Source organism: Hibiscus syriacus, unplaced genomic scaffold, assembly GCF_006381635.1.
Source record: "Hibiscus syriacus cultivar Baekdansim isolate YM2019G1 unplaced genomic scaffold, ASM638163v2 tig00000061_pilon, whole genome shotgun sequence".
In the NCBI taxonomy this organism is placed as follows: Eukaryota; Viridiplantae; Streptophyta; class Magnoliopsida; order Malvales; family Malvaceae; genus Hibiscus; species Hibiscus syriacus.
This window is the reverse complement of record NW_024061756.1, coordinates 34,499-58,920: the sequence shown is the minus strand read 5'-3', so window position 1 is coordinate 58,920 and position 24,422 is coordinate 34,499. Positions and strand designations below refer to the sequence as shown.

Sequence of the window (24,422 nt, the reverse complement as noted above, 5' to 3'; positions counted from 1 at the left end):
ATTGTAGACACTCCCATGGCCCTAAATTACACTTGTTAGGTGGCTCATGGAGCTGGTTGAGCAACGAAACCGAGAAAATTGAAAAACCGACACGAATCGAGTAAAATGGTTCGGTTCGGTTTAAAAGTTTCATTTTTTTGATTCGCTTCGGTTATGTTCAGGTTTTTCATATAGAACCCATTTGTTCCATGTTGAACCGAACCAAATCGAAAAACCCGAACCGTTAAAAAACCGAACCGAACCGAAAAAACTGATTTCGGTTTTTTCAATTTTTTAACCATTCGATTTCGGTTTAAATATTGAAAAACCGAATATTTCGATTCGATTCAATTTTTGGTAAAAAATCGAATCGAATCGAACCGAACCGATCCGAATACACCCCTACATGGAGCAACGTGGGATTTCTTATATGTAAGGAACAGTAATTGTAAACAGTAATTGTAAACAGATTTTATTAATAGACAAAGAAGGGTATTGATGTGGTACCCTTTCTTTGATGCTTACGTTTGTTACTCCATTATTCTTTTATATGTATTTTTACGAGTCCGTTCGGAATTGAGTTGTTTTTGTTATTTAATTTCGAACAATAAATTTTTGCATATTTAATTTCAAATTTAATAAATAACTAAAATTTCGTCATATTTGTATTTTCTGATTTTGAAGTTTTGTAGTTTATCATTGATTCCATCAATATAAAAATTTTGGTTAATTTAAGATATTTTCTTCATTAAAATAAATACTCGCTTGGGGTCGGTTTATTATTATTTCATTAGAATTAAAGAACTGATAAGTGCAGGTCAAATAGAACTACATTCACTTCACCCCTTTCTTTTTCATAGATCTAGCATCCGCTGCGGCGGCGTTAGGCTTCAGCCTAGTCGCCGGTCGTCTGAGTCTTTCCCATACGTTGTTTCCTTTTCCATTGTCGCCCTTGGCCGCCACCTCTATCTCATATTTTTGTTATATTTTTCTTTATTTTTGTATCTTATATATGATAGTTTATTTTGTAGAATATAAATTAAAGATATGTACTATTTTTTATATTATTTTTTAAAAAAAAATATTATTAATATATTAAATAATTATCCAAATATATGTGAAAAATATGAAAATACAAAGAAGGAAGACAGCTGCCCTATGATTGGTCGTCGTTAGGTGAAAGTATGAGCCCACAATGTAATAAGGCTGAGGGCCCACTTAACATTTGTTTGTTTCTGTTTTAGGTGAAAGAGTCGCATGTGTACGCAACTACGCATAGCATAATGTAATTTATAAAATGATTATATTGATAATGATTTTAAACATTTATAACATTTAAATAGAACTAAAATTATGAATTGTTTTTTCTATAAAATTAAAATTAAAATTTTATCATTATAATTATTTAAAATTATAATTCACGTATAATATTAATAATTCAATTAAAGTTAATGTGAAATTTAATATTTTATCTATGTGATCAAAATTTTATGGTAAAGCACACAAATCGTCCTCTGATTATAGGATGATTATTAAAAAGTTATAAATTAATCCCTCAATTATAAGATATTACTTTGTTGAGTCCCTCGATTATTAAAAGTTATAAAATGGTCATCTAACTATTCATTATGTTCCAAATTTGTCATTTTCTATTAAAAAATTGAAGACTATTTAAGTTGGATGTTAACTTGTTGATTGAGATATGATAAAATTTGATATCATACTCTCAATCGACTATCATAACTCAATAAACATGTTAACGTCTAGCTTATACAATTTTAATTTATTAACATAAAATGATAAGTTTGGAATATAATAAATAGTCATGTGGTCATTTTTAACTTTTAATAATCGAATGACTCAACAAAACAACACCCTATAGTTAACATATCATTTATAACTTTAATATTATTGCAGGACTTAATAAAATAATATCTTATAGTTAGGCATTTGTGTCCTTTACCTATTTTTTTTAGCGGTTGATCTTATTTTATAGGAGAGGGCCACCTGTCCAAAACTGAAAATAGCTTATTTTTAAATATTATCAAGAATCAATTTTCTCCCCAGACACAAGGTCAGATCACGTCCTAGACAGGCCCATAGCCACATCAATGATGGACACGTGTTTATCTAGGAAAAGGGGTCCACTTAGCAGACAAATAATTCAATGCGGTTTTTTCTAGGGGATAGTGTGTGACATATTGACGGTGACTGTGATCATCATAACTTCTAGTTTGGATTTTGGATTGCAAAAGTCAAACCTTCCAGATAGAAACTTTTCAGATAAGGGTAAAGTATATAAATGGTCATTGAACTTTGTAGATACTTACATTTAGGTCACAAAACTTTTAAAACTTGTAATACAATCACCAAATATTTAGTTTATTTGCAATATGGTCCCTGACATAACGGCTATTTCAATGCCATTAGGGTAAATTATATAAATGGTCACTAAACTTTTCAGACGCTTGCATTTAGATCCTCCAACTTTTAAAACTTGCAACACAGTCATCAATTATATTCTAAACCCCAAAATCCAAAATACTTCAATTATATTCTAAACCTCAAATTCCAAAGTACTTCAATTACATGCCCAACCTCAAATTCATAATCCATTCTCAAAATCTGCCATAATAAACTAAACTTGAAACATCAACCCTGAACCCTCAAAACATAACCATTTCAAAAAAAAATAACCAACTATAAGTGAATAATAAGTGATTATGTTGGGTTTAGGGTTATGCTGGACCTAAATACTCAATTCAATTTATAAAATAGTTGATTCAAAAAAATTTCGATTGAATTTATAAAATTTAAATCAAGTCGAATTGAATTGAATTTTCAAGTTTCTGTTTTAATTTAATTATAAATATTTATCATACTATAATATTATTTGATTCTAATTCAGTTCAGTTTATAAAATAGTTGACTCAAAATTTTTTCGATTTGAGTTTATAAGATTTAAATCAAGTTGAATTGAACTTTCGAGTTTCTGTTTAAATTTAATTATAAATATTTATAATACTATAATATTATTTGATTATTTTAAATAGTTTTTAACCATATACAATACATACATTTTTTCATATTTTTTCCCATATGTGGTACACATATATCATACATAGTTAAGGGACTTGACTCAAACTTAAAAATTAATCCACTAATTAATAAAAAAATTTGAGATATTCGAGTTGTATTTTACAACTCGATTTTAACTTGAATTTTTTAAGTTGAGTTTATGAAATTACAACTCAATGTCAATTTGTATCAAATTTTTTGAATCAATTCAAGTCCGAAAATAATTTTTTTGAATCGAAAGTATTGTTCACTTATAGATGGTTAAATATAACTTTTAAATCCTAAACTCAACATAATCACTTATTGTTATGGACCCAAAACGAACTAATTGTTGTTGATAATGTTGGGTTAATTGGTGGGGAAATTTAGCATTTAGGATTATGTTTTGAGGGTTTAGGATTGCTGCTTCAAGTTCAGTTTGTTATGACGTATTTTGAGGATGGATTATGAATTTGGGGTTGGGCATGTAATTAAAGTATTTTTTGGAATTTGAGGTTTAGAATGTAATTGAAGTATTTTAGAAATTGAGGTTTAGAATGTAATTGATAACTATGTTGCAAGTTTTAAAAGTTGGGGGACCTAAATGCAAGTGCCTGGAATGTTCAGTGACCGTTTATATAATTTAACCTAAAGGCAGTGAAATGGCTGTTACGTCGGGGACCATATTGCAAACGAACTAAATGTTTGGTGACTGTATTGCAAGTTTTAAAAGTTGGGGGACCTAAATGCAAGAAACTTAAAAGTTCAGTGACCATTTATATACTTTACCCTTAAGATAATTTACATTATAGTTTATTGAATTTAAAATAAAATAATATTTTTAATAATATATTAAATAATATTACACCTTAATAATTTAATATTCGTAAACTTGATTATATTGTATTTAAATAAACACATAAAGAGTAAAAGTATAGACAAACATAAGATTTTATATTATAGCGTAAACTTAAAAATAAATTATTAATAATATAGAAGAAGGAAGAACGATCTTGTGCCGACGTTATTATGGGATTTGTAGTTAGAAACGTTGTGTAATGGCAGCTTGACTAGGAGAGCCGACTTGGTCAGAAATAAAATAGATGATTTGTTCTTCATTTCTAAGTCTCCATATTTCAAATTATAGTTTCAAAATATGAATAATTCAAAGTAATAATTAAGGAAAGCCGTTAACTATTAATAATAGTTAGGAATATAGGCATGATTGTTTTGGTTGGATAAATAAATTTATAAAATTTTAAAAGATGAAAAACATTTTTATTCAAAACTATAAAAAGAATTATATCTAAAATATATAAAATTTAAAAAAAGACAACTTCTCTTTTCTGCTTTCCCGTCCATCCCTAATAATAATACTAACTAGTGGCAATGATGATGTATTTTTTAGGTGATGTAAATTCAAGTAATAATATTTGTAAAGCATATTTATCCAGATTAAAACAAGATATATATTACAATTAAACGACGTCAAAATATTTAAAAGATGTACTAGATTCGAAAACTCTTACGAGGAGACGCTTTCCAAAACATAAATGTAATGATCGAATAACATTTCCACTCAAGAAAGTATCTATATACAATTTATTTATAATTTTCTTAATTTATAATTTTATTTACAATTTTCTTAATTTATTAACAATTTATACACGTTACGGACGTAATAATTTAAACTTTGAATTTGTCAAATAATAATATTTTTACCACAAAAATCAGTTGATGGGTTAAAAAATAAAAAATTGCAAAATCATGAAATCTCATTTATTGCAAGAGCTTGACATGTTACATCCTAAGATGGCTAACAAGGTCGCAATTTGCATTCCTAGTCACATGTGTATGTTCTTGAATGGTACAAGTCAATAGGGTCCAAGTCATACCTCGTTGTTAACAACAAATAATTTGATTGTGTTCGTTGTTAAATTATAAAGCTGGACTTAAGCTTTGTCTTGTATATAAAAAATAATAGAAAAAGAAAATATATATTAAATAATTTATCAGTTGAATTAATCTCATTAATAGTGCCGGTCTGATATTAGATAAGGGATATTTCAAGGAAGGGATAAAAACTATATGGATCTTAAGGTTGAGTTAGACCCAACCCAACCAATAAAAATATACGGATCTTATCCAAACCAAATAGTTTATCTTTACACAAATAATGTTGACAATGATTTTAAATAATTAAATTTTAAATCAAAGTTTTTAAAAATAATATTATATTGACCCAACTCTTTGTTGGGTCATGCGGCCATTAAGATTTATAATTTTTTTAATTTTATGAAATGGTTATAATTTTTTTTATATTTTTTCATGTACTATAATATTGTTTCTTATATCATTAAAATTATTTAATAGATTCATTAAAAGTTATAATTTTTTATGTAAGTTCATTATAAGATAATATATATTCATAATATTTATTTAATTATTGATAATGTACACACAACAGACATAAATGTTTGAACTCGAGCCCTCTATGAAGAACAAAATTTCATTTTATCATTGAAGTCGTTCGATGAATTCTTTAAAAAGTTGTAATTCAACTATTACTTATGTTACTTTTTTTTAATTAATATGAGATGATTATAAGATAATATATATTCGAGAGACTTTTAATCATTTGACAATAAGTACTCAAAAACTCATGTAGATAACTTACTCGAATTTAAAATCTTTAGGGATAACAACTATCTCTTTAACTTTTGAAATCATTTGGTTCTTGCATGTTATAGTATCTATTTTTTTAATATAAGATTTTTAATGAAAATTTATGTTTTCTTTTACAAAGTTATATAATTCCGTAAAAGTAAATAAATCAATAATAAAGTAGTTAAAGATACAAAATCTCAACCGTTAAAAGAAACGATAGAATAGCCGTCAGATTTAGGGCATCATTTGTCATTCGATCCCAGAGTCTTTAATTTGCTATCTTCACTGCAAACAGAAACCCTCCAGCCTCCGCTTCTATAGACAGAGAGAGCGTATGTCACGATTTAGGGTCGTGAACAAGAAGATTGAAGAAAGGGATTAAGAAATTGGAAATAGAATTGAGAATTCAGAAGAAATTCATTCATCAAATTACTTAAAACTTCTCTTTACATCAGCTTTGCATATATAGCATACTTGGACACAGAATATTATTATTTTTGGACACGTGTCTAACAGAATTGTCCTTCCCTCAACAACTCTTTAATCCGCCAGCTAGCCCTCCTGCCGTTGTTGATTTAATCCTCATTAGAGTAATTCTCCACTGGGCTGAGGTCTATCTTCATCTGGGCATGTACCTGCTGCCCAATCCATTTGTTTTACTCAAAATGTCACTGTTTTGATTTTCCCCAATTCCTTTCTCTTCATACCCTAATTTTTCAATCCTTAGCTTCCTCGATTTCTTATCTTCTCTTCCCTTCATCGTGACAATTCCCCCGGCTTCAAAATTTCCTTGTCCCCAAGGATCAAACTGAGGAAATTGGGACTGCAGAACCGTAAAATCCTCCCAAGTTGCATTTTTAGGCCCCATATTTGCCCATTGAATCAAGAGTTGAGTGACCGCTTGATTTTTGCGTTTGATCATGCGTTTATTAAAAAACTTCTCTGGATAGATCTTCAAAGTTCCATCTGGTGCCATTTCTGGAGAGTCAAATGAGGTCAGTACCTTGTCTCTCAATTTCTTCTTTAACAAACTAACATGAAAAACTGGATGAATTCGGAATGAATCTGGTAAATACAATTCATAGGCCACTAAACCAATTCGTTTGACTATCTTGTAAGGTCCATAATAGCGTGCATCCAATTTGAGGTTCTTGCAGAGAGCAATCAAAGTTTGAAGATAAGGTTGAAGTTTAAGGTAAACTTCTTCACCAACCTGAAATTCCCTCTCTGAAAGTTTTTTGTCAACATACAATTTCATTTGAGAATGTGCCTTTTGTAATTGATCTTGAAGTAGTGTTTGTAAGTGTTGTCGAGTAGATAATATGTCTGCCACATATTGAACTGTTGATTCTCTTTCCCATGTTAAGATTTGAGGTTTATAACCATATAAAGCCTCAAATGGTGTTGTTTCCAGCGCAGTGTGAAAATCGGTGTTGTACCACCATTCAGCTTGGGACAACCATTTCAACCAGGTAGTAAGCTTAAGGAAGCAAAAACTCCTTAAGCACTGTTCAAGACATTGATTCAATCTCTCAGTTTGTCCATCCGTTTCAGGATGATAAACTGTGCTGTATAAATTTTCAGTAACCAAATGCTTCATAAGTTCATTCCAGAAAAGACTTGTAAAAACTTTATCTATGTCTGAAATAGCCCTCTTTGGTGCACCTTGAAGCTTAGAAACCTGCTCCAAATAAACTTTAGCAACATCCAAAAAATCCATACAATAACATCCAAAGCTTGCTGTGGTATTGGAATTGGTTGTAACACACCCGATTTTGGAACATGTTCTATCTTGGTTCTCTGGCAAGTATCACAATGCTGCACGTGGACCTTAATGGATGATTTTATCCCTTGCCAATAAAAATACTGTTTAATTCGATAATAGGTGGCCTGTAATCCTGAATGCCCTCCTACAGGAGAGTCATGAAGCAAGGTAATCAATTGCTGGCGTAAATTCCTATTTGTGCCAATATACACCCTCTTCTTGTACCTCAAAACTCCTTGAGTAAATGTCCATTCGCTAGAGTCATTGTCATGTAAGGATACTTTAGTTATCATTTCTTTAACGCACTCATCATTCTTATAATTGTTTTCAACCTCCTGAACCCAAAAGGGAATAATTGTAGTAGCTACTCTTTGGGCAGAAATAATGTGACCCAAATATTCTACTCTTTCCTGGCAAGACAAACACTTAGTCTTCCTGGCAAATAGCTGATTGCTCATTAACAGATTCAAAACCAACTCCAAATGATATAAGTGTGTCTGCCAACACCTACTATAAATTAATATATCATCAAAAAAGACTAAGACAAATCTTCTTAGATAGGGGCCAAACAGTTCATTCATAAGAGATTGAATTGTGGTTGGTGCATTTGTGAGACCAAATGGCATCACTTTGAATTCAAATTGACCATGGTGGGTTCGAAAAACTATTTTCTGAATATCCTCTTGCTTAATTCGAATCTGCCAGTATCTTGATCTCAAATCAATTTTTGAAACAATTTTAGCACCATAAGGTTCATCCAGCAAGTCCTCTATAACTGGAATGGAAAATTTATTCTTCACAGTCATACCATTCAACTGCCTATAGTCAACACATAACCTCCAGCTGCCATCTTTCTTTTTAACCAATAAACAAAGAGATGCAAAAGGGCTTTTATAGTCTGGATTATGGAGGATGCCAACATTTCAGTATTATGCTTTTCCATTTCTGTTTTTTTGGTGATGGGGAAATCTATAGTGCCGTAAATTAATTGGTTCAGTTCCCTGCTTTAATTGAATTGCATGATCATGATCATGGCCAATTGGAATCTTGGGTTTTAACCCTTTCACTTCTAAAGACAGTTCATACAATTTTGCTTTTTGACATGCTTCAGCAACATAACGAGGCTCATGCATTTTAACCTTGTGCTTCAATTATGCTTTAAGTCCACTGATAAAACTTGAAACAAAATACCCTTCTTCGATTCTGGATGTAGTTGTAACATAAAAGGTTGCAGTTCCTCAAATTTTGTCTGATATTCTTCCACTGAAGATCTTTGTGTCAATTTATTAAATTCCTTAACCACATCAACTAAATCATCAGAAAATCTATGACACAAATCGGCCACGAATTCATGCCAGTAACCCTATGTTTCTTCATCACATAACCATCAAACCATGTTTCTGCCTTGCCAGACAAATACATAGTAGCAACTTCATGCTGCTGATGTTTTGGAATCGAGAAAATCGAAAAGTATTTCTGTCACTTTTTAACCCAACAACTAGGATTAGTCCCATCAAAAAACTGAAGTTCAATCCTAGGCCGAGGAATATAGACTCATGCATTAGCCACATTAGAAGTTTCCCCCAACTCGTTAGAAGAACTCCCGATCTTGAACTTTGGATTGTTTTCAGTAGTATAATCAATGGCCTGACACAAAGCAGGCTTAGAAGCCAAAATGCCTGGTTCATTTGGGTTAAAAGAATATTTCTCCTTATCAGTAATGACAACCACTTGTAAATGAATATTACCTGCCATTTTAGCAGTGTTCTTATCTGTAGGTTGTTGAATGTGCAGAGGGAATGCTTGATCTACTTCCTCAGCACCTTTGACCAATTGGATGAGACGTTGAATATACCCTCTGGTTTCATCGGAACGAGCTTCCAGATCAGCAAAACGTTCCTCCCATCGTGCTTTCTGTGCCTCCCACCACTTGGGAATTTTGTCCTGCGACTGATCGACAATTTGTTCCTGAGATTCCAATGGTGTAGGGTCGAACATCTTCTGCGGTTTCTTTTGTTTTCCCAGCTTGAAAAGAAAAAAAATATTTTTGGATAAAAAAAACCTGACTCTAATACCAATTGTCACGATTTAGGGTCGTGAACAAGAAGATTGAAGAAAGGATTAAGAAATTGGAAATAGAATTGAGAATTCAGAAGAAATTCATTCATCAAATTACTTAAAACTTCTCTTTACATCAGCTTTGCATATATAGCATACTTGGACACAAAATATTATTATTTTTGGACACGTGTCTAATAGAATTGTCCTTCCCTCAATAACTCTTTAATCCGCCAGCTAGCCCTCCTGCCATTATTGATTTAATCCTCATTAGAGTAATTCTCCACTGGGCTGAGGTCTATCTTCATCTGGGCATGTACCTGCTGCCCCAATCCATTTGTTTTACTCAAAACGTCACTGTTTTGATTTTCCCCAATTCCTTTCTCTTCATGCCCTAATTTTTCAATCCCTAGCTTCCTCGATTTCTTCTCTTCTCTTCCCTTCATCGTGACAGCGTATCAAAGCTGATGAAGTAAAATGGTTCAGCGGCTTACATACCAGATGCGCCATAGCTACGCCACCAAGTCCAACCAGCACCGGGTCGTCAAAACTCCTGGTAAATCGATACTCCTTCAACGAGTTATTTATATAGGTACGACGAATTCATTTATTTTTTTGTTGACATTGGTTGTTTTTTGAAGGTGGGAAACTTGTCTACCAGACAACTAAGAAGAGAGCTAGCGGACCCAAATGCCCTGTTACTGGCAAACGAATCCAAGGGGTTTGTTCTTTTTATCAACTTTTAGCATTTTTTATATCATCTTGTATGCGTGTTGAAAACTAGTAGGGAAGGAAAATATAAAAGCATGCTTATAGACTTGTAATAGGTTTTGAATTGATGGGTTATCTTTTGGAGGAATAGCTGATAATTTATAATTAGATCCAACAATTTGCGTATCCATGTCGTGTTATTTTTGTGTTATGTCGTGTTTTTATTTTATCTGTCTAATATTATCAAGATATCTGATGATGTTCCATGCTAATATGTTGTTGATTGAATTTCTAATCAAAGTTAAAATTCAGTGCTGAAAGCAGTTTGCTACATTTGTAGTTTGTTTTTGTTATATAGATTCTCATATATGCAATAATATTATTCTAAGATCTTGTTGTAAACTTAAACATTTTGTTTGATTCTGATTTACTGTCAATACTGTAAAAATATACTGCATTATTGCTTCAATATATATTCTTGGTGGGCTATTCTCCATTAAATAACACGGTGTGTTTCCGAACAATGGGAATGTTGCTATGAGATGAAGTTTGGCGAGGGATTTAAATTTTTTTTTCAATTTCTTGGGGAAACTTGAACTTAGTGTTTCAATTATTTTCAGAGTGCTAAATTCTTTTTGTCTTTGTTAAACTTAACTATTTCATGTCGTAAGAAATCGTCCCGATGTACTCACTAACTGCTTTTTTGTGCAGATTCCTCACTTGAGGCCTGCTGAATACAAGAGGTCTAGGCTACCTAGGAACAGGAGGACTGTGAACCGTGCATATGGTGGTGTGTTATCTGGTAGTGCAGTCAGGGAAAGGTGTGTTTTCATTAATTTATTGATTTTGATATCTGATTCACACCCGAAGTAATTTTTCTTTTCTTTTGTTTTGATGAATAATTAATGGATATTCCAATGTTTGTATAGGATCATTAGGGCCTTTTTAGTTGAAGAACAGAAGATAGTGAAGAAGGTTTTGAAGATTCAGAAAGCCAAGGAAAAGCAGTCATCTAAGAGCTAAAAGATGAGATAATGGAAGGCTTTATTTTCAACACTACTTTGTTTCAATTAAATTTTGAGTTTAAAGGATTATGAAATGGTGCACATTATTACTCGTGAGGTGCTTGTTTTAAACGTTAATGAAGTTGCTAGCAAGAATCTTTTATACCTAGCCTCTGGATCTGTTTCACCCATCAAAGATGATGCTATCTAGTAATTTTCCTCACTGCTTAATTTCTAGGGTCTTAATTGTTTTGGTTGGAGATGATAAAAATTGATCAGGACCGGTTACAACTGTAGTCTATCTAGTCTGGTACATTCCCAAGACGTGGGGATTCAATTCCTGTAAGAAAACCCGTTCAACCAACAGAAGCCCAGATTAAACCGATAAAAGAACTGTATAGGCTCATCGTGGATGTGGTATTTCTTGTGTTCGTGTTTTTCCATATCTTCACTTGTCCGAAACTAGTGTCTGAGACATTTTTAGATATGGATATTCGGATATGATCCGTAAAGCATGCTTGTGTCCAAAGATATCCATTTTCAAGTCTCTTAAATTTTAGTATATATAAGAGAGTATCTTAGCTTCCTAACAAATATTTATTGAAATGAAGATGTAAACACATGTAGTGGATAAGCAGAGCTTTCTTTATAAGTTATAAGAAATTATCAAACATGGGTATTAACTGAGGTTGCATTTGAGTGCTCCCTCTGATATAATTTTAACAGATATAAAGGGCGTCAAATACAAGGTCAAGTTGAGGAAGAAGCTTTGAGTCTGTTTTCTCTAGCAGCCTTTAGCATGGCCACAAGTTCGTGATGAGGTGGATATAAGCCTTTCACCAATGGCAGCTCTTTCATGGCATTCACCCACCCGAACACCATGGGGCTCTTTTCAGTGTCCAAAACTTTAACCCCAATAGCCTCTTCATAAGCTTCGTAGGTGCTGAATATTGAACAAATCAAAATGTCCAACAACCCTAAATTCTCTGTCCCAACCGAGGCTAATGGTGGTGAAGCCGTCTCTTTGAAAAACCCCATCATCCCCTCTTCCAGCACCTTTGTTTTCCCGTACATTTCGTCGACTGCTTTCGCTTGAACTTCTCCGTCAGACACGAACACCCTTGTCATGGCCTCGAACAACTGTGTTCACGGTTGACATTAGCATTTGTTACATCTACAATCGATCGACATATATTAAAAAAACAACGATTTGTTTTTACTTTTTACCTCTTGTTGAATGAAATTTGCCCAGAAATGAACCTTAGCTCTCTCAAATGGATGATGAGGCAAAAGCCGAGGAGGGTTCTTCCAGGTTTAATCAATGTATTGTAAGATGTTAAGGGAGTCGACAACAGGTTTTTGGTTGTGAACAAGAACTGGGATCTTCTTGTAAATAGGATTGTAGTTGAGGAGCGATTGGCTCTTGTTGTTCATATCTTCTTCTATGTATTCATAGGGTATGCCCTTAATTCTAAGGGCCATTTCCACTCTCTTCGAGTATGGATCCGCCCCTACTCCATGCAACTTCACCATGTTGACCTCTTCCATCTCCATCTATCCCTTTGTTTTTTTTATCAGATTGCTGCTTTTGCTACTTATAAATAGATTCTACAATGGCTGTTTTCCCTGGTTCCAATACATCACTTGCTTTACAATGGTTAATCATTTGACTTTTCACTTTAAAAATTAGATTATTTGATCTCATCAGGATCCATCTGTCTAAGATGGAGCTCTCTTCAACATGTTAAATTAAATTTTTGTATCAAATTCTCCTTAGTCTCAAGTTTGAAACCTTCCAATGTCATCTTTTTAAAATTTATTTTTCATCCAATAAGACAAAGACATGTATTATAATACATGTTATTAGTTTTATTAAATTAAATTAAAATTCATATCAAATTAAAATAATATGTAAGTAATAACGATTAAATATATAATTATATTTGTTTTGAACTTTCACTTCAAATGTTAAGATTTGAGTGATAATATTTAGATAATTAATTGATTTAATTAATAAAATTAAAATATCGATAGTTACAACAGAATACTACTGTAAGGGGTCATGGTAAAGTGGAATCTATTAGCAGACGATGTTGACTGGCTACTCACGAAGTTCGGCGTATTTGACTTTCTTGGGGAATTGAACAAACACTTGATGTGCACTGCAAGTTATGGGCGATGGCTTCGAATATATCTATAAATGAAGCTTCGGCAAAGATGTAACTTTAAGATCATAGGAATGGAAGAAGCAAACACAGTGAGGCTTCACGGAACATGGCGCAGTCCATATGCTAAGAGGGTAGAATTGGCTCTCCATCTCAAAGGCATAGCTTTCGAGTATGTTGAAGAAGATCTAAACAACAAAAGCCCTTCGTTGATTAAATTCAACCCTGTCTACAAGAAAGTCCCGGTTCTTGTTCACAATGGAAAACCCATTGCTGAATCCCTTTGCATAATCGAATACATCGATGAAACCTGGAAGGTTGGCCCTCAGCTCTTGCCTCAGGATCCTTACAGAAGAGCCAATGTTCGATTCTGGGCCAGCTTCATTCATCAGCAGGTAAAGGGAAAAAAACCCAAAGCTAAGTTGTGTTTTTTACTGAATATCTGGTTCTTTTTCATGCATTTCATTTCATACAAACTGCTATCTTTGAATTGTTAGGTAGGTGTTATTAAAGTGATAGATTTGGTATTGCAATTATCTATGAATATAATGCCCTTGCCATTGGAAATGAACTGCATATGGGGCAAGGTTAAGAAACTACAAGTGAAGTGATTAGTTTTGTATGAATAGAATGCCCTTACCATTATGTTTCACAAGTTCATGTATATTAGTAGGAACAAGTTTTTCTCGTTGGTAACCGAGAGTTTATCTTTTTTTATTTAGACGAAGAATTAGGAGATAAGATAATGATTGTTGGCTGGTGTTTTTATCTTAGAGAAAAGAGAAGACAAATAGTGTAAGAGAAAAGATTGTTCCCGGCCAAGAGAGATGAAAAGAGGGAAAGCTCCCTTCTTTCAGTCTTTCCTTGGGATATGAATAACCCAGTTATAAGATGATTGATGCTAGATCTATGATGGCGATGATTATCTTCATGTTTGAAGATGGTTATAATGTTGGAGCATGTTTGATTCTAGTAAATTACGTGAGACTGTCTGAAGTCTAATTATAGGGTTGTAACCATCCAAGGAGTATGAAACTCCGGTTGAATGTAGACAGAGATACTATTTTCGGAATCTCCAAAGATATAACAATGTGTAATTTTGATATTTATTCAAAGATAATCTACATAAGTTACACACTCTTTAGATTTGAAAATCGAATCCAATATTAATTTGCATTGTTTTGTGCAGCTATACGAGACTATGTTTACAGTGTTGAAAACTGCTGGAGAGGCACAGGAGAGGGCGATCGATGAACTGTTGGAGAAACTGCAAGTGCTGGAAGAGGGAATAGAGGAGTTTTATCCCAATGGAATTCCTTCAATCAGACATCAAAACATGGGAATTCTGGAAATCCTGATTTGTTGTTTGCTTGGACCTTACAAGCTTCAAGAGCAAGTTCTTGACATACAGATAATTAAACCAGAAAGAACTCCGCTGATATTCTCCTGGTGACAGCCATAAACCAGGTGCCTTTGGTGAAAGAGTTAGCCCCTGCTGAAGAAAAGACCTTAGCACTTCTCAAATTTGTCAGAGACATCGCCCTTAAATCTTCTTCTTTGGCTTGAGTTCGGATTTCAGAATGAACACACTAGACGTGGATCTACCATTGTCGGTCTATATATGTTACTAAATGTCGGTTATGTGCATGTTTTCAACATACCTAGATGTCGATTATGTGCATGTTTCCAACATAGACACGTTCATTTTTTTTTACAGATTTTCATGCATTTTTATAGGTCTTTGGAGGATCATATCCTCATAACTTGTTCGAATTTTCATCTTGATGATGGCGTTGTTACAGATGATGGTTGTTGATTCTCACCATCCGTTCTCAAAGGAGCTTGGAGTTGGAGCATGTTGAAACAGAAGCAATAGCTGCAACTGCACATGCTAAGCTGCTTGGAACAAACCATATATATCTTCAACTTGCCAATTAAGCCATTCTAATTAGAGCATGATAATGAATTCATTGGTGGCAAAGCTCTAAGCCTGCAGACGGGTAGAAACTGGCTACAGTGTGGTCATTTACTTCAATATGTATGTATATATAATTCATCAATGAACTCATCTAAAATTTAATGATTTTCATGCAAACTAAATAATTAAATGAAAGTGCTAATTTATTTTTATTATAAAAAAATATTTAAATTATTAAAAATATGAAAAATTCGATGTTGGAGAGTTAAAATAGAAAAAAAGAAGTAAAGGTTAAAATAATATTTTTTAAGATGTCATCAAATCAACGGTAAAAGTACTAAAATGTTTGAAATGAAAGTACTTTTGGACATAGATTCATGTTTTGAATTGAAGTACAACTTAAATTCTTGAATGCAAAGGACAATAATTCTCACTGTGGAAGGGCATAGATGAAACTGTGGTCGGTCAATTTGAATGGAAGGAAGGTTCCGTTTAGTCGGAAGGTTAATATAGTTCGATTTTAAATGAATTAACGGTTGATAATGATATGTTGATAAATTTTAGCTTTTAGTTTCGATTGAGATTTAGGAAATTAAAATATTTTCCTGATAAATTTGAATCTAAAGAACGAAAGAAAAAGAGAGAAGTTCGATAATCTTTTTAGTAAGATAAACCATCTAACAACGATAAAAAAAAGAGTGATGATTGTCGATATGAAAGAATAGAAGTTAAGATTTTTTCTTTTAGAATTTTTAACGTGTTATGTCAATTTTTCTTAAACACAATTTATGATAATGATCCTATTGAAAATGAATTTTAATGGTTGTAATATAAGCCTCCCTAAATTCTTCAAATATTCATTTTAGTCCACAGAATAAATATCTACATGTATATGTAGAGAGGAAAAGGTGATGAATTGTCAATCAAAGGCACAGTCAAGTAGGATCTCATGATTATCAGCTTTTGCTTCTTAAGAAACCCAGTGATCTCCACTACTTCCTCAGACCTCTGCTATCTTTTCTAGCTTTACCCAAACCTAAATCTCCTCGAAACTTGAAAGATCAATCCATTATCAAGTTGAATCCCAGTTTTTCTTTCACCAGCTGCATGTTTGATACAATGGATGTTGAGAAGAGGAAAACCACCGGTCTTGGTGAGGTCTCGTTTTCTTCTTACCGTAGCACTGCGGAAGAGATCTTTGTGCATAAGATTGCACAACCTCGATTAACAAGAAATAAGAGCCCGGACGGTGAAATCAGTGTCTTCGGAGCTGAAAAGTATTTCAGTACAAAACTCGACGATGCTGAGGGTGATGGTGATGACAAGTTTTCGAATAAGCGAGATGATTCGCTGCAGGGTCCACGGCGGTGGCCCGGGACACCGAGTGCAAGTTCCGAAGCAAGTTGGAGTAGCCAAAGTGTTCTGTTACGAAGTTTCATGAAGGATCGATCAATGAACAAGAAGAAGAGGGTTGATGGAAGGAGTTTTTTCGCTAATCTTAGCTGCACTGGCTCTTGTTCCAATGGGAAATCTGTTTATGTCAATCAAGATGTTGATCGTGGAAGGGTTCATGCGAAAGAAGTGAGCAGGAAATCGGTTCAACCGAAATTTAGTCCGAAAGATGATGTCGATCGGACGAATTTTCGGTCAGTTCCGATTCCGGAACTCGAAACACAGCTGGATGATCCACGGAATTCCCTGGAAGTATTCGGATCCACAGCAATGAAGAAAGGGGACGTAACCAAGAATCTCCAGAGGAAACTGTCCATGTTAACTTGGGATGCCATCCCCAATGCTCCGTCCGTTTCATCCATTTCGAGAAGCAATAGAATGGACGACGATGTCGACAGTGATTGTAGTTCAGATCTCTTCGAGATCAACAACATAGACCGCGACAGTCCGTATGCACCGAGCGAGACCAGCGTCGAATGGAGCGTCGTCACTGCCGTAGCAGCGGACTGCTCGTTTGTTTCCGATCACAACGAAAATAGATCGAAAAGCATCACTAGAGTGGCCAATACAACCAAAGAAGCACAGAGAAGCCGATTGGGTGGGATATTAGGGTGCAAGAGTCACAAAGCAGTCATGGTCGTCGAAACCGCATACACCAAGGGTCCGAACATCATAGATAGTTAAAATCTTTTCCCTATGAACATAAATTATCTTTTAATTATGTAATTTCTCGTCAAGAATATTTTGCATGGATATTGCCTTTTAAAGTACTGAATACGTCTCTCTGAAAAGTTTAACAACAACGGTCCATATATTTTAGTGTTACAAAAATGCACAACAGCATGGGAACATAAGAGGAGATTCTGAACTTTGCTAGGCGAAATGGACCCCAAAAAGAGGCTTTAATAGACCACACTTTGTCCAATCAAATTACCTTTATTCATCTGATTATTGTTCTCTTGATATTCAACCATGGGGACATTCATGTTCTGGGAGCCTTATCTTAAAAAAGCCTAAAGCTTTGACATTTTATTCCTCTATCTGCGAACTCAAACATCCGAAAACAAGACGACACAAGCATCGCAGAAACTGCCCATTTATTTCATCTTCTTATGACCCAATAAGTCCCACCTCCCCACTATTGCCATTGATGTAATACCCTTCCATTACATATGTTAACCATTTCCCAGCACCTTAAGCTTTCGGTATCATACAACTGCTTCTTCTCACTTAATCTCTTGTTGTTTTCAAACACTGCTTTGCTGTTCTATGCTCCAACTTTTTCTGCACTTTACACATTTTCCTGCATCATGCAGCGATAAACGACTTGAGTTGATTTTTGTTTTTAAAATAAAAAATTAACAATTGTTGATAGGAGGTTGGACTAATTATTTTGTTCTTGGAGATTTATATCGATTGATTCTTTTTAGTGTCGGATTTATATAGTAATTTATATATTCATGGTGTCAGATTTAAAGTAACAATATTTATTTATAAATTAATTGACTAAATAGATCTGATTATTAAATACTAGATTTAGTTGGTAGATCACGTGTGCCTGCGAGTGGTCACGTCAAAATATTATAACTGGTCGAAGGATATGAAACTTCGAAGACTTTAAGAAATTTTAAAATCTTTAGAGTTCAATAGATAAAAGAATGATAGCGAAGGTATAACTTACGGATGAGATCCGAATGAGGTACAACAATGCTAAATCTAAAGTATGGTGCAGGTTGAATTTGCGAACAATAGGATAAAAAGTCGCCATAAGGTCGAAAAATGTGGCATATAATCACCCAGTCCTCTTCCACTTAACCATTTTGTGGATTCAATAGAAAGCTGAAAGTTTCAATGGTGTCATCAAATTTAATGACCAAATCTACCAAGAATGTTGCCCACAATGACACCTTTCAAATGGATAAACATGCAATTATTCTATATATTTATATATGGGTGGTACCATAAACTCCATGGCCATCTAAAAATGACAAGGTTGATGTCCAAGTATATTTGTGTTCGATCGGTTGAGTATTCAATCCAAACTCGTTCATTTTGATCCGATTCAATCTAAATATATATCTAATAACGAACTAAAACTCAATTGATAAAACTGATATTAAAGTTGATTATCTGAGTTTTATGTTTTTCTTAATATATATTTAAAATGAGTATGAATATATTTAAACAAAAATATTATTGTATTTGTATTAGATATATATTCCTATCAAATTACAGGTCATGGACTGGAGTTCATGTTACGAATATAAAGAGGGAATGGTGCACCATAAATGCACATGAAATTAGAGGGAAAGGAGGGGTTATCCATCACATCCAGTCTTAAAATGTCAACATTATGTGTTTGGAAATGTGGAAAAAAAAATATTGGTACCAAAATATGTTTTCGTTGGTGATTTTAATAAAGAAAATAATAAGAATTATATTTATTTCAGTTTGATATATTTTAAATAATCTAAATTGATTATAAAAAAATATTTATTTATTTATTAATTTTTAGTTATTAACAACGCATCCCATATAATAAATAGTCCCTTTCTTTAATTACTCTTATTGTACCAAAAACATCCTAGATATTGTTTGAGAAAATCATAATTAGGGGTGTGTAAAACTACCCGACTCGCCGACACATACCTAAAAAAATTGGGTAATTTTCTAAAAAAAAATTATCCGGCCGGATCGGGCCCGGGTCACAAAATTGAAGTTCCCGGGTACCTGTTAGTTTATATATATATATATAATAGATTATTTATATTATGACTTATTAGATTTTGTATTTCGAATGTTTAAATTTTATGTTCGGATGTTGAAGTATGTAATTCGAAGTTTTGAACATTTAAATTTTTATATATATATTTTTTAAATTAATAATTTAAAACTGAAAAAAAGTATACCTGCAAAATTCGGGTACCTGATTACCGGATATCCGCAACATCCGAGTCGGAACAAAGACAAAAAAATCACCGACCAGGATGTTACGAGTACCTGATAATCGGGTACCCAGATTTTCACACCCCTAATCGTAATACTTTTTATATAAATTTAATAAATTAAACAAAATGGTGGCAATGGAATGTTGGGATGGGACCAGTATGATTCAATAATAGCATTAAAATTGAAATTGTTGGATGAAATGCGAATAGTTGTCATTGGACCACATGGAATAGTGCATCATTGATTGGTTCAGACCTCAGAAGAAAGCACACCCACTTGTTTAATTATTTATAAGTTCCATACCTCGATTTAGCAAAAAAATAAATATAAATAAAAGCCAGACTTTATAAAAACTGATAAATTAATTCAATTCATAATACCGTTAAACTTTATTATAAAATTTTTGACTTGAAAAATTATAATTCAACAATATGTACGTAAAAAATCAATAAAATTTTATACTTTAATAATTTATACATAATAAGTCAACATAAAATAATGTTTCCAGTTCACATATTTATCAATAATTAAACTAATTTCTTAATTTTCGTGTAAAATAAAAAATAAATTTCTAAATAAAAATAAAAATATTAACTCTATATTTTTTATATATATATATATATATATATTATAAAAGCAGCTAATTTAATTAAAAATGATAAATACTCATAATTACAATCAAGGGTAGATATAAATAAATTCAAATGAAAGGTATATACAAATAGATCTGAACGTATCGACAAACGAATCAAAAAAGGGATCAAGTTATTGAAAAACTACCGATAAATCGCTAATCAGAGTCGAGCGACGTGAGAAAACTATCAACGAATGCAAATCGCGTATCCAAATCAAATACGAACGTTCAAAGCAAGAAAGATCATCGTGATAACAATTATGTGTCATCATGATTAGTCGTGGCGATGTTAAATCAAATCCTAATAAAAAAAATGATAAACGATGTACTAAAGTATAGAAAAAACATGTCATAAAGACAGATAAAAAACGTGCCATAAAGACATAATTATTTAAAACTAAAAACCTAAAAGAAAATTAAATCTGTGATATAAGAAAACAAAAGAAAAAAAATCGATGGCGACAACCAACCCTAAAGTTGGTATTATAGCCTATCAACCAAAAATGAAGAAAAACTAATCGGCTATTAGAAATTTTTTAATATAAAACATATATAAATTCACAACGAAAGCTAATATAATATTCTTGAGCCATCATATATGATTTGAGTGACATGGCATTGTTTTTAATTAAATCTATTGTCTCCAAATCTAATCTTAGGGTCTAAAGCATTGAAAAACAACATAATAATAAATAAACATCATCTTGATCAATTAAGACGACGTCAAATTTAATCATGAAAAAATAAACAAAAAAAGATGTCGCAACCGTCTTTCGGTTGTGCCCCGGAATGGGCTTCGACTTGAAATAATTGGGTTGGAGTCGCCACCGACCACTTTAAAACGAATTTAGGTGGGTCGGACACCATCTTACCTGATCTGCGTTGTACCAGAAACGTGTCGGGTTCGGGAGTCGATTACGGTCAAGGAAGGATTAGCACCCTTGAACCGTCCTTTCGGTACCAATTAATTTACCGGTTGTCTTTATTTGCGAAAATTTAAATTTAAATTTAAATTTAAAAAAACTCAATTCAAATTACTTACCTTTGATTTGGTTGGAATTCTTCTAAAAAAATGTTAGATTAAAAACAATACATAAATATTAAATAAATCAAAGAAAAAAACATAAAATAATAATAACAATAAATCAAAAGGAAAAAAATAAAATAAAAATAAAAATAAATTAATAAATGAATCAAAGGAAAAAATGAATAATTAAAAATTTAAGGGACCAAATAAAATGAAAAAAATGTGAAGGAATAATATGAAATAAAAACAAATTGATGAATCAAAATGTTACCAAAGATTGCACCTTTCACATGTAATTATCCCATATTACCAAATTGGACTTTTCCACTTTTAAAGCCGAAGTTATTCCATGCGTATAGGTTTAATAAAAACCAAATTACATTCAGGCCTTGTTCCTTGCGCCGTTTATCTACTTTCCCATCCCTCTTTCTTTGCTTAGATATTTAGGAAACTAATCAGGAAAACCGAGGCCATCATGCACGACCAGCTCTTGATCCGAACTTTCGATTCCTTCTCGGGTCTGCTCCTGTTTGTCATCGGGTTCTTGTTGTTCATGGTCTCTTTCATTGAGGACATGGATTCCCAATCGTTCTTCGCCAAAGGTTGCACCTTTATGCATGTTTTCATGGCCGTGTGGCGGTTCTGGTACGAGAGAAGAGTGGAGGATTTGGCTTCTGACGCGGTTAGGCAAACAATTGGTGATAATTTATTGGCTCTTTTCGGGGTTTTCTCCACTGTAAGTTTTTCCCTGAATCACCCTAGTTATTTTTCTTTTTTCGTTTCCATTTCGAATCTGCTGCCCCTGGTCCCCCTGATTGTTTGATTACATGTATTTATAGTGCGAATAGATCCTATTTTTATGAATCCTATCTACACTGAACTTGTTTGTTTGTTGTGGTTGCGTGACGTTGGCGTGCTCTCCTTGTGCCGAAGGATTCGGAGTTGGCAGCGTGTGGCCGTGAAAAACGGAGGTTGGCTTGGGATGAAGGCATGCGGCGTTGGGGCAGCTTAGGTTCAACGTTGGGAAGCTAATTTCAGGTCCCATGTGGGCCAGTAGCTTTGTAATAATCTTGGGCCGAATATTCAAGCCTGCAACATGTAATGAAAAACAAATTAATAGTAATAAACATATGCCATATAATTATAATATATAGTATGTGTATATTATGTAATATAATACACATAGCATATACTATAAATAATAACGCATAAATCATGTAGATGCCACATGGACGAAAATAAGTGTCTACAGCTGCCCCTCTTTGTCCTTTTTCGTGGAACGAAAAAATAGGGTAAAGATAAAAGGACATAAATTTTCGTTCGGTGGAATTGAAGAATAACTCCCTGTCGAATTGAGTTGCGGATGGCTCCTCCGTCGCGAAGTCGAGTCCATCTTGAAATGATTTGAATCAGAATGTGGCTTCTCATTGTAGTCCACTTTGGTCTTCTTCTCGGTTTAAAGACTTTGGCTAAAAATTCGACTAGAAAGTAATCTCTTGACTCCACCGTGTTGTTGATAGTCCCTCGAGCTGAATGAAATCGAACTCAAAAGGTCTTCTCTGACAGATAACTTTTCTCGAGTTAAGTTATGCTGTCGGAAAACAGTTTTTTGTCACTAAGGCACAGATAACTCAGGTTTTCTTATCGACTTGAAAACCTCGACTGCAACCGGACAATGGTGTGATTGATGTGGCATCGAGCTGAATAGAATCAAACTCGACAACTTTGTTGACAGATAACCCCTCTTGCCTTAAGCTATGCTGTGAATGACGCGCCTTTGAGCTGAATGGAATCGAACTCTAAGAGCTTTGACAGATAACTCTTCTAGCCTTGAGTTATGCTGCAAATGGTGTACCCTCGAAGCTGAGTGTAGTCGAACTCGAAGGTTTTGTGTTTCAAAAGAAACATTTTCAAAGGGTTTTTTTTTGGTTTCAAGAGAAACAATTTCAAAGGTTTTTTTGTTTCAAGGGAAACTGTCTCAAGAGAGACAAAATTTGTTTCAAGGGAAACTGTCTCAAGAGAGACAAAATTTGTTTCAAGGGAAACTGTCTCAAGAGAGACAAAATTTGTTTCAAGGGAAACTGTCTCAAGGGAGACGAAATTTTTTTCAAGCGAAACTGTCTCAAGAGAGACGAAATGTGTTTCAAGGGAAACTGTCTCAAGAGAGACAAAATATGTTTCAAGGGAAACTGTCTCAAGGGAGACGAAATTTGTTTCAAGGGAAACAATTTCAAAAGTTTTTGTTGACAGATAACTCTTCTAGCCTTGAGTTATGCTGTAAATGATGTGCCCTCGGAGCTGAGTGTAATCGAACTCGAAGGTATTTAGTAGATAGCCCTTCTCGACTTAAGCTATGCTGCAAATGATGTGCCTTGGAGCTGAGCGTAGTCGAACTCAAAGGTCTTTGGTTGGCAGATAACCCTTCTCGACTTAAGTTATGCTGCAAATGATGTGCCCTCGAAGCTGAGTATAATCGTACTCGGGGGTCTTTGGCAGATAGCCTTCTCGAGTTGGATATCCTTCGTCGTGAAGTTGAAATCCAATCTAAAGATGGATATTTCTTGTGTGCACGATTCCCTTCGTCATGAAGTTGAAACCGCGGGTGACCCTTCGTCGTTAAGCTGAGCAAAGAATTGGATATCCTTCGTCGTGAAGTTGAAATCCAAGTAAGTTGTATTGTTCCAAGTCCAACATCCTCCGTCGTGAAGTTGAAATTGGCTTTGGAACTGGGAAATTGTTTGATGACAACCAGTCGTCCCTTCGTCGTGAAGTTGAACTTGCGTTGTCTCGAGTCCAATATCCTTCGTTGTGAAGTTGAAATTGGCTATGAAATTGAGAAATTGTTTGTTGACAACCAGCGGTCCCTTCGTCGTGAAGTTGAACTTACGTTGTCTGGAGTCCAATATCCTTCGTTGTGAAGTTGAAATTGGCTCTGAAATTGAGAAGTTGTTTGTTGACAACCAGCGGTCCCTTCGTCGTGAAGTTGAACTTGCGTTGTCTCGAGTCCAATATCCTTCGTTGTGAAGTTGAAATTGG

At 33.7% G+C, this 24,422-nt stretch overlaps 3 protein-coding genes and 1 pseudogene across 3 annotated transcripts; 3 read left to right on the top strand and 1 right to left on the bottom strand.

Moving 5' to 3' along the window:
• Positions 1-9,442: 9,442 nt before the first annotated feature.
• LOC120116689 (60S ribosomal protein L34-like) lies at positions 9,443-11,318 on the top strand. The gene is made up of 5 exons (XM_039137126.1): positions 9,443-9,452; positions 9,991-10,082; positions 10,168-10,247; positions 10,949-11,058; positions 11,167-11,318. Exons 2-5 carry the CDS (start codon positions 10,004-10,006, stop codon positions 11,258-11,260), a joined length of 363 nt encoding a protein of 120 aa, XP_038993057.1. The 5' UTR covers positions 9,443-9,452; positions 9,991-10,003; the 3' UTR covers positions 11,261-11,318.
• Positions 11,319-11,991: 673 nt separating this feature from the next.
• On the bottom strand, positions 11,992-12,789 carry LOC120116776 (annotated as a pseudogene).
• Positions 12,790-13,354: 565 nt separating this feature from the next.
• LOC120116967 (glutathione S-transferase U9-like) lies at positions 13,355-15,407 on the top strand. Its single transcript, XM_039137357.1, has 2 exons — positions 13,355-13,801; positions 14,596-15,407. The coding sequence occupies exons 1-2, from the start codon at positions 13,442-13,444 to the stop codon at positions 14,857-14,859; spliced, it is 624 nt and encodes a 207-aa protein (XP_038993288.1). The 5' UTR covers positions 13,355-13,441; the 3' UTR covers positions 14,860-15,407.
• An 870-nt stretch (positions 15,408-16,277) lies between these two features.
• Positions 16,278-17,460, top strand: LOC120116596 (protein PHYTOCHROME KINASE SUBSTRATE 3-like). Its single transcript, XM_039137049.1, has one exon. It carries the CDS (start codon positions 16,432-16,434, stop codon positions 17,458-17,460), a length of 1,029 nt encoding a protein of 342 aa, XP_038992980.1. The 5' UTR covers positions 16,278-16,431.
• Positions 17,461-24,422: the final 6,962 nt, after the last annotated feature.